Source organism: Dermacentor variabilis, chromosome 1 (assembly GCF_050947875.1).
Source record: "Dermacentor variabilis isolate Ectoservices chromosome 1, ASM5094787v1, whole genome shotgun sequence".
NCBI classification, from domain to species: domain Eukaryota; kingdom Metazoa; phylum Arthropoda; class Arachnida; order Ixodida; family Ixodidae; genus Dermacentor; species Dermacentor variabilis.
Window position 1 is genome coordinate 10,171,176 of NC_134568.1, and position 18,079 is coordinate 10,189,254.

The 18,079-nt window shown below is 47.5% G+C and overlaps 1 protein-coding gene across 14 annotated transcripts in view; it reads right to left on the reverse strand.

The window, feature by feature from the left end:
* The window catches only part of mask (multiple ankyrin repeats single KH domain), a 214,186-nt gene that overhangs the window by 163,645 nt on the left and 32,462 nt on the right, over positions 1 to 18,079 (reverse strand). For all 14 annotated transcript variants that reach the window (XM_075684659.1, XM_075684624.1, XM_075684584.1 and 11 more), the window contains 6 exons: positions 14,031 to 14,491; positions 12,007 to 12,151; positions 4,364 to 4,597; positions 3,807 to 3,949; positions 3,429 to 3,653; positions 1,252 to 1,408 (listed from right to left, as the gene is read on the reverse strand). In XM_075684659.1, the coding sequence (XP_075540774.1) occupies positions 1,252 to 1,408; positions 3,429 to 3,653; positions 3,807 to 3,949; positions 4,364 to 4,597; positions 12,007 to 12,151; positions 14,031 to 14,378 (1,252 nt within the window). In that variant the 5' untranslated portion in view covers positions 14,379 to 14,491. The remainder of the gene's footprint in view (positions 1 to 1,251; positions 1,409 to 3,428; positions 3,654 to 3,806; positions 3,950 to 4,363; positions 4,598 to 12,006; positions 12,152 to 14,030; positions 14,492 to 18,079) is intronic.

The following is an 18,079-nucleotide window of genomic DNA, read 5'->3' on the forward strand; positions in this document are numbered from 1 at the left end:
AAGTCGCCAACCTTGTGGGGATGCGCGACTCTCGCACGTCCCCTGATATGTTTTTCCTGCATGGCGCGTCTCCTGTAATCCGGCTTCGCCGCGTGGCCTGCATGATGCCCGCGGCTGTCGATGTGGTTGGGGCGCAGCGCGAGAGATGGCGCGAGTGTTGCGTTGCTAACACCGCCTCACGGCAGGGTTACTTGGGGGCGCAGGGGAGGACGGGCTGTCTTTTTCCCGGCGGGTCGGGGAACAGCGTGGACGTCCCGCGCGCCGACCCATGCTTCTGCGAGACCGCCTCGCGTGGCTGCCTTGGAACGCGCCACCGTCCGCGTGACCGTACACGCGAATGACCAGGCGTTGGGATCCAGCATGGGGCGAACATATTCGCTCGCGATGCGTTCGCGGTGAGTTGGACTTCTAGATTTGACGCGTGCCCATCGGCATGTTTTGTGGATAGCAACTCGGCTAGCAGGCATTGATCTATGAAAGGTGCAATAAATGCCCTTGTGATTGTTTGCACTACTGTGTTGTCGTTCCTTTGTCCCAAGAGTACGGGTGTGAGAGACCCCACAACCTTCATGGCACACTCAGCATAGTCACAGCGTAAGCTGGAGCAGCGGCTCCATTTTCAGCAGCACATGCTAGAGGGTCTTCGCGGCAAAGTCTCTCTGCATCGTTTTCACGAGAACGATCTGAACTGTCCGCTCAGCATGACAGCAACCTACGGCTTGCGCTGCTCTCTGTACAGCGGTCTGCTGGGCCTGACATGGCCTCGTTGTAGTCGCAGCATTACCCTACGATTCGCTTCTTTCGCCACGTTTCATACCTTGCAAGGAGGTGCCATAAAATGTATGGAAGAGTAAACACAGGTATCTCAAACTACACGGCGCACATGTCGAAACCCTTAACCTATGGCAGGATACGACACTGTCACTGACAATGATTTAATGACATCTTCTTTAATACGGGGTGGTGACAGTCACCTAGCCTGCTTGAGTTAACCAGGTGCAGCTACATGCAGCATGCAACTGCTATATGTCGGGACACCTGGTGAAATACAACACAACTGCAATGCATTCTGTAATGCATTCAGTAATTCTGTAATGTCCGTGCAAGTAGTTGGGCAGACGCTTTCGCAGGAAAGGTAGCTTTACAATAATAAAAAAGGTTTTGTCATGGTTTTACTGACCACAGTCGACTGTATTTAGCTCAGATGAGCCCAAGATCCAGGGCGCCTTGTGTGCAGCCAGAATTCCTTACCAGCATTTATGAGGTACCGAAGAAGCTCTAGGTGCCCTTCCTGGGCAGCTTCCATGAGTGGAGTGCTGGCGCCTAGCTCCAGCTGGGCGCCCGCCTTGAGCAGGAAGTCAGCAACCTCCAGAAAGCCCCCACAGCAGGCCAGCGTCAGTGCCGTTTCCTGCAGTCACAGAGACAACCAGGTCAGTCCTGCCCTCAAGAAATAATTTGCCGCACTTTCTACTTTGAGCAAAGCACAAAAAAGTGCACAAGATGCTTTCATTACCCTGCCTAAGGGAACACAAGAGATTTACTGCTACAGACTAATGAATTACTTGTAATGACGTGCAAATATTAAACGTTTGAAATTCGAAAAGAATATGAATACTTAGCTTCGAATATTGAATTGAAAACAAAATAATTATTTGCAGATTGACTTATGAGCTAATTTCTGAATATTGGAATTACATTTACAACACTAAACTAAAACTAGTAAGCCATTATTAAATAGTCAACTTATGTTAATTCTACCTTGATGGAACACACAAAATTTATCAAATTATCCGGCCAGTCGAATTAAAGAAGTCGTACAAAAAACACTAGAACACACGGCTGATTCACAAGGCAGTACTTGCCCAATCTAACACAGCCCAGAATCAAATGCACACCCACTTTCTAATGTCCAAACTAAAAACTAACGTAAAAATGACATTAAAGCTCCTAAACAAAGCAGAACTCTAATACACACCCAGGCTTTTAGCAAGAGGCGAAAGGGTCTAACATGTGTTGCACCATCGGGACCCATTCACTAAAGTCAATTTCACCACAACACATCCACGTTATGCAATAAAGCATATGAAGGCATCGAAGGTTGTTTAGGTTTGTTATTCGATTGCACTACAGAGGCAATTTTTGAACAATTTTCTTGAAAATAAAAGCATTTGTGAGAATTCAAACAATACCAAGGTGTCTACCAAGTTGACATTTCCAAATTCCCCGAGTTTCCCAAGTTTTCCCCGAGTGCCTTTGCAAAATTCCCTGAGTGAAACAGAACTATGCTTTATTTCAAGACTGGCTGAAACCATATAGCCTGATGCTGTCACTCTCTAGTAAGCATATGAAAAAAATTCAAAAAAAGAACTTAATATAATTTGAATACTAAGGAGTAGTGTCTATTCTATTCAAAAAGAGAATAGAAAGGAGGGGTTAGTAAAATGCACAGCAAATGTATTCTGAAAAAAATTCTCAAATCGAGTTGGACCTTCTCACAATACGAATAAAAAGGAGATGCATACAGAAGAAAATATTTTCGAATATGAGCTATTTCTATCAACTGATAGCAAGCTCAGTGGTATGAGGCCCGAACTTTGTCACAATTGAGATTCTCTCTCAACAGCTGGTGCGTCAACCTCAACTATCCTGACATACTCTCAACCCGTGCATGACGCCTCAGTGTTGTGTTTCACTGCTTTAAAAAGTTTATTTCGGTTTGGATTAGGGACACCTGAACCTCGGCATCAGCCAACACTGTTTTTTGAGCTCAAGCTCCTTCAAAACGGCGGCAGCATGCTTCCTTTCCCGTTCATTCCTCAATGCCTGCGTCCTTTCTGTTCTTGTCCTCCTTCCGCCACTCGTTTGCCCCACGGACCATTTGAAGCATCTTCTTGGTCAATTGCCCTGTCCACGTCCGATTTTCCTAGCTCCCTAGGGGCCACGAAAACATCCGAAAAATCGGCCAGTTGGAAAAAATAAATGCATTTCATTTACTGCCCTTAAGTGGGTAGCCAAGAAAGATTTAACAAGGTTTAACAAGGTTTTACTGTAATGAAATTCGACTGTATCAAGGGCACCGGAGTGGAAGTATGCAATCCCAAACGGTACCTGTCTTGAAAAGCAGCGCAGTTCCAAGAATACAAATGACCATCGGCTGCGAAAGAATAAATGACCTGCACAAGTGTCATGCATGTGGCCCCCAGGTTCCAACGTGGTTGCGTTCAATGCATTTTCACTGCAGAGGTATACAAAATCTACTAAATCCTATGGGGATACAAAAATATTTCACTATGGCACGAGTTTCGTTGTCTTGGACTTTCGTTATTGCACAGTTAGACTGTAGCTGTGCTGCACCGGCATGGTTACATGCAAGTGCACCTGCTGCTTCCCAGGGAAGTGTGTGGCACAGACCGGAGAGTGAAACTCACCTGTGTCTCTTCCGTCTGGGCATTGATGTCAGCACCCTGAGAGAGGAGCAGGGCCACCATCTCTTCGTGGCCCTCACGAGCAGCCTCCATGAGTGGTGTGTAGCCCTCATCATTCACTTCCTCAATGTTGGCACCCCGCTCCAAGAGTAGCATAGCCAGCTCAACATGGCCCCCACAGGCTGCCAGTGTCAATGGTGACTCAAAGCTGTCTGTCGGCATGTTCACCTACGATGCACAGAAACAAAGAATACTCATTCATAAAAGCACTTCCACATGCACAACTGTGCGTTGAGCATTGCATGAGCATTGCACAACACTGAAAAGTTTTGATAGTTGCCCACTAGACAAAGACTGCACATGGGCGATTGCACGGCATACCTGAGCCCCCGAGTCCAACAGCAACCGGGCCACCTCGACATGGCCATCCATGGAGGCCTCCATGAGGGCAGTGTGCATCTCATCAGTCTTGTGCTCCTGGTCAGCGCCCGCTTCTAGCAGGAACCGCACCATTTCAAGATGCCCTGCACAGACAAAGCAACAACAAAAAAAGAAAAAATTACTTCCAGCTCGATTTCTGTGCCACCTCATCCATTCAGCTTGAAGGCTCAAAAACAGCAACAGTGCAGTGTCCAGACAGGTTCAAAACACAACAATGGGTTCACTACCTGCCTGCATTCCCTATCTAAACCCATCAAAAAACTGAGAGCATAGCACAAGCATGGCACAAATCTAAGAGCATGGGAGATAGACACACATTTACGTCCCATCATTGGTTGGCAAACATTATGGCTATCATGGCAAGCAGCTTCCCCAAGACTGAGCTTATTCCCTGCAGCATTGAAACGAGCAAAAGCAAGAAGCGGCAGCAGTCACATTCACCTACATCACCAAGGTCAGAAAAGGGAGCGGGTGCACAAGTGATCAAGCCAGCTTACCCTTGTAGCAGGCAAGCGTGAGCGCAGACTCCTTGAACTCATTGGAGTGGGTATTAATGGAGGCACCAGCAGCCACAAGGACACGGGCAGTCGACACGTGCCCTGCAGAGGCAGCCTCCATGAGGGGGGTGTGGCCATTCTCATTGTGCTCCTCAAGGTTTGCACCCGCCTCCACCAGGGCCCGAGCCGCAGCCTCGTGGCCCCCCAGGCAGGCAAACATCAGCGGCGTGTGCCCTGCACAGCATGGTGCTTCGTCTCAAGTACTCTTTCAGACACTTCCGTTCAGTTTTATGCATTCCTGCAATTCACAATATGTGCATCCAACAGAAATCCAGTAAACACCTCAGTAAAGGTGGGATCTCTCTCTCACAGGGCTGAGCTTGGGTATGGATATGCTTCAAGAGGGCCTGCCAAAGTGGTTTAAATGGAAAAGAAACTACATGCTACTAATTAGTGCAGTGAAATACTACAATTGCAGCCACTTGGCGAGAAGGGTAAACATTGGGAAGGTCCAATCGCTGCGGGTGGCCGGTTGACAGGCTGGCTCTGCACATGTGCCAGCCTTCTGCTTTTCCTTTTGTTGTTATCATGGATGTGCGCGAGTCGTCGTCTTGTGGTACCGAAGTGTGTTGCCAGCATAGTAGGCCTAGCTACCGGAAAACGTGTTTCCTTGTCTCGTGTTTGTGTCACGCTACTTGTGTCACGCTGGGCTAAGTTGCCATGCCACCTGATATTTCCAACTAAAGAAAATGTCAAGCTTTATCCTTGGAGACGAAGCAAAGCATCATTAAAGACGTCGAAAGTGGTCGAAAGAAGGTTTCTGTCACGCAGAAGTACGGCGGCAATTTGGAAAAACAGGGTTAAGGTGCAACAGCAACTGCAAGAAGTTTATGGATTACTAGCAAGGAAGCGGATGCTTTCATCAAAGTATGAAGTTGTCGAGCCCAGAATGTGCCTGTGAGTGGTCCGATTCTCCAAGCAAAGGTCAGGTCATTTGCCAACTTGTTGGGCCACGACAGTTTCAGCCCATTAAGGGGGGACGTGGGTCTTAAAAATTTTTTTCTTATTTTTGGGTGAATCTTTAATAAACTCCACTGACTGGGGTAATTTTTTGTGCTGATTTCAGATCTGTAATTAGATTTTTGATAGCTATAGCAGTTCAAAAAATATTTAGGTCTGAGGTCAAATTAATTTCAAACTCGTTACGGGACTTTTTGATGATTCCGTCTTGCTAAACCAAAAACTAAATGCATGACACAATTGCTAAAGACCTACTGTAGGGGGTGATGCTATACAGTCAAACCCCGTTACAACGAACACCACATTAACAAACATTGCAGATTAACGAACTTTTAAGAAATCCCGTGCCGACTGCTTATAGTTTCAATGTAAAAATATTTCACTACTACGAACTTAATAATATAATATTTGGGGTTTTACGTGCCAAAACCACTTTCTGATTATGAGGCACGCCGTAGTGGAGGACTCCGGAAATTTTGACCACCTGGGGTTCTTTAACGTGCACCTAAAACGTGCACACGGGTGTTTTCGCATTTCGCCCCCATCGAAATGCGGCCGCCGTGGCCGGGATTCGATCCCGCGACCTCGTGCTCAGCAGCCCAACACCATAGCCACTGAGCAACCACGGCGGGTACTACGAACTTCAGAATAACGAACATTTCAGAATAACGATCGTTATTTAATTTCCGTGTCATCTTAACAACACCTCAGTACTACGAACTCACATCCCGAAATGCGAGGATTCTTAGATTTCAGTGTATCCGTCACGGCAGTCGGAGCTCTAAGCTAGCAGACGACGCAGCGCGAAGAGCGGGCCACCTTGCAACTTGCTTCCCGCAAAAACCTGAGATGGCGCGGAAGGAGAAAGATGCGGGCGGAGACTTTTTTTTTTCCTTCTCCGTTGTGGAGGCAACGACGCACCAGGTTTTGTGAGTGGAGAGGCGGGGAGCATGGGCTAGTAAAACCTGAGACGGTGCGGCAGAAGAAAAAAAAAAGTAATTAACGCTGATGTGGGCCTTTTCTTTTTTTCCTGTTGCGGAGGTGACGACGCATCACGTTTTTCTTGCTTGTTTTCTCAGTTGTTTGCGTGCTGTCACCCGTATCAGGCCTGTCCATCTTGTTTTTCTTCTGGTTATATTATTGTGTTAGAAGTGCGTGCCAGCGTTCGCGTTGCCATGAGCTCAACAACTCTAACTACGGCGAAGAAGCGAAAGCAGTTTTCTTTGAGCGAGAGAGTAGAGGTTCTTCGCGAGATAGAAGACGGGAAGAAACAATCCGTCGTGGCTAATTAAAGAACGTGGAGTGGCGCGGTCGACGATCGCCACGATTCTCAAAGATAAGGAGAAAATCTTTAAGCACCAGCAAGTATCTTGCTGCAAGTTACGGCAGCACCTGAAGACCGCAACGAGTCTGTGTCGGCCACAGATGCGTTGGACTGCTTGCGAAAACTTCGCATATTTATAGCCAAAAGCGGCACAGCGACCGAAGGCGTGCATAAGAATGCGGACGGTCTGGAATCGTTCGTGCTGCAGTGTCTGTGCTGCACCCGTCAGAAGACGATCACGGACTATTTCAAATAAATGTGCCTTGTCTGACGATCACGTGTACATTGTGTGAGAAACGAGTTCAAGGAGGTACTGTTTCAATGGTAGGACGTTTGCGTTACTGAAATGCTATTGTTATGGCTAATTTTTGGGCTTTTACTATAACGACCTTTCAGAATCACGAACATTTTCCTGCGGTCCCCTGAAGTTCATTGTACCGAGATTTCACTGTATTTATTCATTTGGAAGCATTTTGCGGACAAGAAAACAATCTTGCATTTATTATGAAAATTTTTTTCTAATTAGCAGTGATTACTATACCTGAATGTAATTTTCATGACTGTGCAAGAGTAATAAAAATAGCATCACCCCCCAGATCATTTCAATACGAATAAAATGATACCACCCTTGTCATTTTTGGCCAAAAACAACCCAGAAGAAACACCCGTAAGGTGGAGCACAGTGTGCAGAAACATCGAACTGAAATAAACGCATTTGAAGTTTCAAACAAATGTAGCTTTTGCTGAAGTGAATCTACAGCAATACAAATGGCACCGCTTTGAAGCTCTACGTTTTGTAAGTGTTCTTTCCGCACACACTCTCAAAATAATAGCACACTGGCCACTGAACTAGCACAAGAAACTTTATTAGGCACCATGCTCTACAAAGAGCATGGTGCCTGGGTCTCAAACCGAGGTGCAGAACTCTGTGTGGGCATGAATATAGTTCCAGTGTTGTACCTGCAGGCTGCCTGATTGATAGCAGTCTCCACTACTTTCAGTGAGGCATTTTTTTCATTTGGTAGAATTGACCATGTTACTGAATGAAGGCTCTGAGTGTAAGTAGCCTTCCAAGTCGTCTTCACCTGACAATGGCTGTGGAACTTAGGATCAGAGAGCCAGTGATAGATATGTAGCTGCTAGGTGCTTTCCAGAATTGTACTTTTGTATGTTGCCTTGATCACTTCTGCAGTCAGATGTTGTGCTAGCACAAGGGGCCTAGTGAACAGAGCTCATGATGCGGTTGTCTCTATGAGGGGGGGGGGGGTGGGGGGCTATGATAGGGTACGCGGACGCGAGGAGCCGACACTCAATGCTCTTGTTCACACAGTTCGAGGTGCCGACATGCGAAATGCCTAGACGCGAGCTCGAGGAGTGGGCACTCGATGTACTTAGTCACACATTCGGAGGCGCCGATGCATAACATGCTTAGGTGAGGGCCCGAGATGTCCGCGCGCGATGTGCTTGATCGACGAGTCAGAGACTCCTATGCGCGAAATGCTTAGCCGCGGTACGAGGATTGCAAGCGCGATGTGCTTGGTCACGAATTCCGAAACACTGTGTGCTGAAAGGCCTAGCCGCATGTCCGAGGATTCCGCGCACGAACCTTGGTCGCGAACTCCGCGTCGCCGATGATCGGAATACTTTGCCGTGGGCCTGAGACGTCCACAAACGTAGGGATCGGCCACGCTACCGCAATGTCCGCGTAGCACCCGTTTTGACACATCGAGATTACGGCAAGTAGAGACTTTCAGGCTCGCGAGGTGCAAACAGCGGTGAAAGAGCCGAGCAGACGACGCGAGCGCCGGACCAATGGCGAACTGCGCTGGAGTCGCGTGGCGGGCGCGGCCAATCGCAGACTCCGGCACGACCTTCAGTCATTTGCTTTTTGTGTGCTTGTTTCTGTACGGAGGAGATAGCTGAAGCAGCAAATTTGAAGACGGAGAAATGCGCTTTGCAACGAGACCAAGATGGCGGCGCTCGGTTGCGCCGTTCCAGAGATATTGTGGCTTGAAAAACGCGGTTCTTTCTTGATTTCCGCGAAATTTTTCGCCACCTTGGCTGATAAAACAAATTTTTAGAGAACTTGTACGTGGTTTATATGGATGATATTTCGGAATCAGATAGAAAAAAGAGTTACAGAAACTGAAAATGTGATTTTTCAAAAAATCGATTTTTTGGCCATTTTTCGCGATGTAAAACCCGCGTCCCCCATTAAATGGGTGGATTCAGCGGTTTAAGGACTGGCACAGAATAAGCTGCCCTTTTATCTCCGAGGAGAGCACACAAGTTGACAATTCTGCTGTTCAGGCCTGGCTCAATATAAACATTGAGACCATGCTGGCGAAATACGCCGAGCGGGACATTTATAATGCGGATGAGGCTGGCATGTTTTATACCGTATTTATTCGAATCTAGGCCGATAGTTGTTTTTTTTTTTCAAATAATCATATTCCAAACTCTAGGGTCGGCTTAGATTCGAGGATTTTAAAAAACGAGCCAGTTTTTCATTGAAACTGCTAAATATAGTGCATAGCTAGTGCCATCTAGAAAAGTCAGTATCGCAGCCGCTACTAGCCGTGCCAGGAGCCAACCGTACACAAGCGAGGTCGCCATTTTGACCTGTGTCGTGTCGGCCGTATCGGTGTGCGAAGTGGTGTTATCGCGATGTCACCAAGCAGGAGATGCCACTACAGTGCCGCTTTCAAGCGAAAAGTTGTGATAGCCACAAAGGCATCGTCGAACCTTCAAGCTGGCCGGGACTTCGGCGTCGACGAGAAAAACGTCCATCGTTGGAGGGGACAACGACAGCAGCTTTTTGCGTGCGCCGCAATGAGGATGGCATTTAGCGGACCAAGGAAAGGCCATCACCACGAAGTGGAGACAGTTTTGGCAGACTTTGTTCGGATGCAGAGAGCAGCTGCCCTTCCAGTGATAACAGAAGTGCTCCAAGCGAAAGCTAGGGAACTTTCGAGGAAGCGAGGCCTAACGCCAAAGGATTTCAAAGCCAGCCGGGGCTGGCTTCAGAAATTCATGAAATTCACCGCTATTTTGAGTTTCCATTGTCACAAAGTTATATTGGTTAAAGGCTGCTGTTTCACATTTTGTTTCAAAATGAGTGGAAGCCGACGGTAATTCACCGTCGCCTTTAAGAAAAAGGCGATTGCGTACGCGGAAGCCCACGGCAACCTGGCGGAACAGCGCAAATTTGGAATATCTGAAAAGAGCTGTCGGTACTGGCCGAGGCAGAAGCAGCGTACGCATTACAACTTGCAGTAACCTAAAGAAAATGTCATTTCGTAAGCGGTCCACAGCGGACCGCAGAACTAGAGCACAAGGTTACGGAGTTCGTCCGGGAGCTGCGTGTAAGACCGCTGTCGGTGACTGCCGAATGCATCCATGTGAAAGCGGTAGAGATCGCGTGCACCTCTGGACTGGGCAGCGAGAAGCACTCGTCATCCGACTCTAGTTAGGACGACTCTGATTAAAGGCGTTGCTCTGATTCGGAGTAGCGCTTGCACACTTCATGCCCTTCTGTGTACTGTACACATGGCCAATTCTTAACAGTATCGCGCGAGCATCGACCCGCGTGTTTGTCAGCACCTTATCATCAACGGCACGGAGAAATAGCGAAAGTAAGCTCACGTGTACACGTGCGCGTATCTCGTTTGTTTCGCCGCTTAGCGCCGTTAATAAGGTGCTGACAAGTACGCGGGTCGATGGTCGCGCGATACTGTTAAAAACTTGGCCGGGTGCACATGCGAGCAGCATTTGAATAAATACTGTCACTATTGTGCATGAATCGCATTTGTTTCAAGGTAAGGGTGTCTTTCGGTACTTTTGCCATTGAAGAAGATTTTTTTCATTTTTAGAATTCGTTAGTTGGGGGGATCGACCTATATTCCGGTCTGACCTATAGTCCGGTTTTGACGGTACGGTTTCATGCCAGAACAACCATAGCTTCAAATCCACAGCACGAATTAAGCGAAGCCAGCCAGGCTTTCGCGTGCACTCTGCCCCGGCAGCTGATAGAGTTGCCCGCACTGGGACGACGCTATCATTAAAAGTGCCGGCCAACAGGAAGCTAATGCTTCCTCTGCCTTTCACTCTAACGAGTCACCAAAACTCGAGATTACGCAACCTCCAATACTAAACTCACAAGAAGACAGCTTACATAATGCCACGCAGTCTTCCCCCCCCCCCATCTCGGCTCATTCACCCACTCTACCACCCACCCACCCACCGCCGCACACACAGAGATTACAAGCAGGGTGCGTGGCTGCGTATGCTTACAGCCATGCGCAGCCACCGCGGACACGAGCACGTCAGAAATTGTTATGTGCTCCAACTTACCCCCCCCTCGCGATCGCTTGATCGCACCGCGAGCTCCCCTCCCCCTCTTTCCCTTTGCTCACACAGGAAGGCAGCACTCATGAAGCCCCATCTTGTCTCACCCTCACACACTTTCACTTGCACCTAAAGCACAAAGTGCAGGTGCTGCGATTGGATCTTATGGCACTTGGATTTCAAGCGAAACATGACATGGCTCCACTTCGGTGGTCGCTCTAGCGAAATTTGAGAGGTGCATTTGCAAGCAGTTGTTAGTAATTCAATCATTTGACCATCTGCGTCCATGGAAGTTTCCACTGCGGGGGAAGTGAAATTTCATTATATTGAAATTGCACACAAAACCTTCGTCACATTGAGGTTCTAGATACATGCTGTTCTACGGACAAGAGGTTATGAAAAGCTAAATACTTCGTTATATCGAGAATTTCATTATATTGAAGTTCGTTATAACAAAGTTTAACTGTACAAGATAAACACCACTAAAATGTACTAAGCACACCCACATTAAAAGTGAAAGTGAAACACACTCGTGTACTATGATATGGCCGAGGCCTGAATGAGGAACATTGCTAAACTGTTTCAGTATAAGCCCCCTGTATTTTGGTATGTGCAATTAAAATGTTGATAAAAACGAGAATCACAAATTAAAAAGTTGCGAATGAAGAGATTAGAACTTACATGCCATGTGTTTATGCAACATCACCTAAATTAGATTTTCGCAGTGATGCACCAAAGTGCACTAAGTTTTGAATATCTATACAGAGGGAAGAAATTTTAATACCTTCGTCAGCTATTTTTGAAAATCAACCACTGTAACTCTGGATGCCTCGGTATACAAGCCTAAAGAACTTTGGTGACAGATTGTGGCATGTTTGGTCCCTCCCTGTCACCCCACATAAGCCCAGTCTAAACATGCAAACAAAAGAGAAAGAAAGGGTAAGACACATACCCTGTGCCGTCTGTGCATTGACATCGGCTCCATGCTCTATGAGCAGCTTCACTATGTCAGTGTGGCCCGCAGTGGCCGCCTCCATCAGCGGGGTCATATCCTTGAGGCCTCGGTCCTCCACGTTGGCACGCATCGCCAGCAGCAACTGCAGAATTGTTGAAACAGCAGTGAGAGGTGCCTAGATACGCCATCCTACACCTTTATAACTGATGCAAATGTGACGTACGTTATTTCACACAGCCAGAGAGTTTAAATTACAACCATGGTATCTGGTTTTTTTTAAGGAAGGTCCCCATTAAAGGGTCAGACAACCGCTCAAAACTTGAATCGAGATAACATCGCTGATGGAATGATTCCCTATCGTAGTGGCTAAAACAAGCCATGTTTTTCTCATTAAATGTGGATTTATATTTTTAATCCATCACTAAAAGTCGTGAAAAATTACCTCTGCCACCCCACGCGGCAAAAACGTGACGCTGCATAAGAGGTCCACCACATGACCTTTGACTAGTGTACGCAGTTCTTGGTATTTTATTAGTATTGAAATGCAGTATAGAGTAAAACCTCATTAAACCACACCCGCTTGAACGGTAGTTTTGTTTTAAAAGTAGTAAAGTCAAATCCCCGACTAAGGGGCCATTGAACATAATGTGTTTCGTATCCGCATAAACCGTGCCAGCTTATTGCGTACGTATCTGTTAACGCGTAGTGTTACCACTTTGCGTCGCGCAAGCACAGCAGTGAGTCGTCTCCATCGGGCGGCCCGGCAGAACAACAAGCCTCAGAGATCGGAACAGCGGCCTCCAAGCGCCCTGTGCGTTTGCGCGAGAAGCCACATCAACACCAATATCATTTCGGCGCCGTGCCAGAGAGCGTTGTGGCGTCGTGCAAGCGAGGACTCGCGTTGTGTCGAAGTTCGGATAAAAAAGACACCGGCTGCTCAGCATAGAAGAAAAATTAGACAGCGTTCGTGCTGTCGAGCGTGACACAAAGAAGACGGCGCTGGCACGCGACAGGCATCTGCTGTTGACTACGGTGTGTGGCATTTAGAATGCGAAGAAGTTGCTCAGAAGCGCTGCTGCGACCGCGAAGAGATGTCAGCTACGAGGTTCGACTTTTTGCAATCGTTGCCTCTGTTGTTGCCGAAGTGTGGACTAGAGACAGTGATGAGGACGACACGGAAAGCGACAGCACAGGCGATTCAGGCCCGACAGTGGCAGAAGCTGCACGTTACGTCAGCCTCATGAATGCAATCGTCACGACGAGAAGAGCACCCCGCAATGAAAAAGGTGCCCTGCGACTTCTGTTTCTGTTTTGACACAGTTTCTAACCCCTTACTTTGCGAGAACAAACATTTATGAGTTTTCCTTTTTTCCGTGTTCTGTGCCCAACTGGAACAGCCTAACAGAACATTATGACACACTGTATGACGAGATGATCATGTCTTTTTGTGCTCCTTCCTCAGGTGCTATCATGTTTCTTTTCTTGTTCTCTTTTTGCGTAATAGAGATATATCGTAAATTGTATTGCCCGTCCTGCTTGGACCAGATTGGTCTGCAGCATGTAATAAATAAATAAATAAATATAAGATGAGGAGCTTTCGCGGTTTTCCTGACGTCTCTTAACAAACAAGCGAAATGGGGGGGTCTGAAAAAATTTTGACCAATCGTGGAAGTCTGATTGCAAAAATAGGATAGAAAAGCTTGGACTAGCTTTATGTTATAGTTCCCCGGGATGGTGTAAAGCACTGCTCTTGGCCCAATTTGGTGCAATTGGCACAGCTGTTTCACCACCAAGCACTGGTATGATTATCACCTTAGTGCAAAGGTGGGCTGGATAGTTGAGGCACTGGGACCAATCAAAGAACAGCACAGGTGTGTGCGCTCTGCATTTGACTCATCCCAGTGCAAATTCAATTCATCTCTCACTTAGCACAAGCACTTGCCAGCACTTGGGCACTCCATGCAGTCACTGAAACCAATTGGGTTCTTTTACAACGGCAGCCAAGAGGGGACATGGAATACCTGTGCCAGCTCACAGTATCCCGAGGCGCAGGCGAGAGAGAGCAGGCTCTCCCCCTCTTCGGTGACCTCGTTGACGTTGCGGCCCTCGTCAAGCAGCTGACGCACGGCACGTACGTCCCCCTCACTACACGCTTCCGCCAGGGTCCGGCTGCTGTTGACTGCTGCTGCAGGCACTCCTCCAGTTGTTCCTTGCTGTTGCTGCTGCGATTGCTGCTGAGGCTGCTGTTGTTGCTGCGATTGCTGCTGTGGTTGCAGTTGCTGCTGCTGCTGTGGTTGCTGCTGCAGTTGCTGCTGATGCTGTGGTTGCTGCTGCTGATGGGGGGCACCCCCGCCGTGCTCGGCCCGCATGCGCGTGAGCGCAGCCGCCGCCTCATCCAGGGCACAGCTCACCGAGGTCGTCAGCCGCCGAAGAACCTCCGGGTCTGCGAACTGTTTGCCCTCAAGGGACAGCTTGCTCAGCCCTGCACACACACAGACATGCTCAAATTAAAGGGCCCCTGAAACAGTTCGGACAAATTTTGTAGACGAGTAGAGTACAGCTTAAGTAGAACATTCGCACCACAACTTAAGTGAAGTGTTACGTATTAATGGAGCTACCAGCGATTACAAGTTACCCTCCTCCATAGCCATGCTTTTCCTCCTGAACTCGTTCACCGAGCGATCGCGGCTAAGCTCCGCCTTCACTGCTTCTGCGTCATGATGCGACGTCACATCATCGCCTTCCAGTTGTTTTGGAGCCCGCCCATGCGAAACCTCTCCTCTATCCGCTTGGCCGTCGACCCCAAGCGAGAGCTATCGAAGCAGCGTGCGTTGCAAGCATTTTGTCGCAGCACCGAACGTGTCTGCTATTCCGGTAATAACACACTAGCTGAACGTTTCGACCCAACGGTGGAGGCATAAACTCAAGCTGATCAAGGAACTTTGTAGACGTACGTAAGCTGCCTGATCGGTCTCCACGGTCCAGCCACCCATTGGCGTAGAGCTTAACCAGCCAAAGAAAGAGCTAATACTGCTCTAACCAAGTGTAACAATTTTAAACATTTACAAAAACAACGTGTTAATGAGCACACCCCCGCGAAAAATTTACACCAGCAGCAAAGAATACATGTTGTTGCTGCTACTGTGTGTGGTTGAGCTCTATGCCACCAGGTGGTTGCACCGTGCAAACCATTCACATTTGCGCTTCTGTTCATCTCCTGAAACGACACGCAAGGGGACACGGCCAGGCCGTCCCTTTGCGCTTGCGTTTACCCTAATACTGGACTCGCAAAACGCTTATGCATTAGTAATCTTCCGGTGTAAAGTGACGGCCTCAATCGCGCAAATCCTGGCGCCGATCAGACAGCGGCACTTCGATGCACTGCAGCCAGTCAGTTCGTCTACTGGCTCGCAGAGGGACACGATGTCGCAGCTTGACATATTGCCAGTCGCTATGTTTGCAGTCCACGACGCAACAAAGTCTAATCATAGTGCTCGCGAAAAGACAAACCGACACTAACGGCGGAGCTCTCGTCAAAGACAGAGAATGTTGTAACACAAGCAGACGACACTTGCTGTGTGCCGGAAGTGCTTAAGTGTACTAATATATTGTTCTTGTGCATTCTCTTTATGCTACTTTCGTTTTATAAGAACAAATTAACTAACATTCCAACTATTACGAACATCATTTGTTTACCATAAAGTTGGCAAAATTATCGATCACGCGCCCTGGTCTGCCAATCGGATAGTTCGCCCCACTGACGTCAATTGGGTGATTTACGCCATATGGGTAGGGGCGGCTTAAAATTCCGCCGAGCAGTGTGCTGCGATCGGCAACGATGTGGATTTTTAAAACCTTATAATAGATTACACGCTTTACGCAGAACACTTAGATGCGTCAATTAGTGATCAGAAGGACCTACTCGAACAACTGAGTAAGTTTGTAGAAAATCATCAAAATCGTTTCAGGGTCCCTTTAACTAACCAACCAGAATAGTCGCCCATCTGTCTGCAATGCACTACGATGGGCATAGAGGTATAGTAGTAGGGTTGCCAACTTTCCAAGATTTAGCGGGACAGTTCCGACTCTTGAGCAAATGTCCCAGTCTCGACTTGACCCTTAGTGCCAGGTCAGCCAAATGTCCCTACTAAGGCCTTTCTTTTTTTTTTTTAATGAATAACAGTCAATAAAAACCACAGTTCCTTTCAATAATGCCCGACAGCTTAGTTGCACATTCTCTTTTTTTCTTCTGTAGCATTGTAAAAAACATAAATGCGGTTTAGTTTTTGTCATGGCTCTAGTGCTGTTGGCCTTAATGGTTCAGATTATTTGTACTATCTGTATTTGTAGCTGTATTAGCCAGGCAACAACTGCATCTTTCTTGTAGTAAATCACAACATGGTGGATGAAAAATTATTGCGCAACTTCTTGCCCATACAGGCATGCGGCTCCTGGTATAGATGGGGTCGGTCATCCTAGCCCCCTCTTCAGACTGTCCATTCCAGAGTTGGGAAACCTATATAGTAGGCTTTCCCCTATAGGTCAAGCAGGTGTGTGCTCCTTGGAGAAGAAAGGCAGTCATGGCTTTCTAACTGTAATACAGTGCATAATTACAGAACTTCAACAGGTTTAAATTTGTCATTTATAATTATCCACCTACACACTGCTGTCCCATCTATCACTGTTGTCCATTGTGGGGAGCACCCGCCTCCATTTACTCCCGCGTACCCGCGTCGTCCCGTTCGCACGTGGCCGACGGGTCAGGCCGGCATAGACAAGGGAGAGAGGCACTACGCGCCCTCCCTTTCTCCGTCGCTCTTGTGATGCGTGTACCCCTCTCCCCCCACGCGGCTCACGGGAAAGGGAAACGTATCCGGCAGGCGAGGAGGACTTCCCCTCGCAAAAAGGTAAAGAGGCATAAAAGCGCGCCACCGGGGGAGACGCTCTCTCTTGGGACGCAGACACCTGGACCGCCTGGACAAAATCACCTGCCGCATCCCGTGAGTAACCTAGTTTGTCTGACCCACCCAGACAACGAGGCAAGCCTATTTACTACTATTACTGAGAGGACGTCCCTCTGCGAGTGTTCGCTATTGCTAATAGCAATAAACGTTATTACCGTTGACAACGCTGGTTGCCTTATTCATTTAAACCCGGCGTAGCCGCAATTCCCGCGCTACGGGTTGGGAGTACCACGAAGCGACTGCGTGGGGCTAGATCCGGAGCTCGCCTTCAGCCCTAGCCGCACGCAGAGTGGAAGCCCCACACCATATACATTTCCAAAAAACCTGGATTTTCTTTTTCTTAAACTCATTGGACATTCATCAGCTACCTTTCTTTCTTGGTTATCTTCGATAACTTACAAAGTCTTACAGTCCCTTTTAACACAACATTGCTTAATTGCTTCACTCTACGGTGAACAGTGTGTGAAGCATTATTGCCACCCCACAACGTGCACATTGTCTTTTCAGTGGTGGTACAACCATTGCACCTTTCAAGGAAGGTCTTGGCTCAGGCAAAAATTCAATTTAATACAGCGACAAGCACTTTTGGCACAGTGTTCAACATATATCTTTATACCCGATATGGTCCTAATTTTACCTGAGATAGTCAATAAATACTTATATTGTAGCCAGCTTTATGCATATCAGTAATGCATTCATATTGTAAAGTACCGGACTAGTTTTATTATCTTGAATAGAATGCCTTCCCATGTGCATACATCATGCTATAATGCCATTTCTACTATTTAAGCTTGCATCAACTGTTGCGTGTTCGGCGCACTTCACACGAGCAAGAACAAAAAGTTAGGAGAACTAGAGCGTGTTAACAAGACCAAGCCCTAGGACGTGCACGACTAAACTGAAATTACAGTGAAGATGTCAACAGGTTTGTTCTTTTGTGCAGAATCTCTCCAGCATATATCTATAGCTGTGCTGTAAAACATGTTAAAGCCGATTAAATTACAACATAATCTGCTCTTCCAATTGTGCAGGATTGCGAGGAAGGTCCCAACTTGTAAGCGAATTATTAACCCTTTTCACAGCAATCCCGTGGACGGTGGCATGTT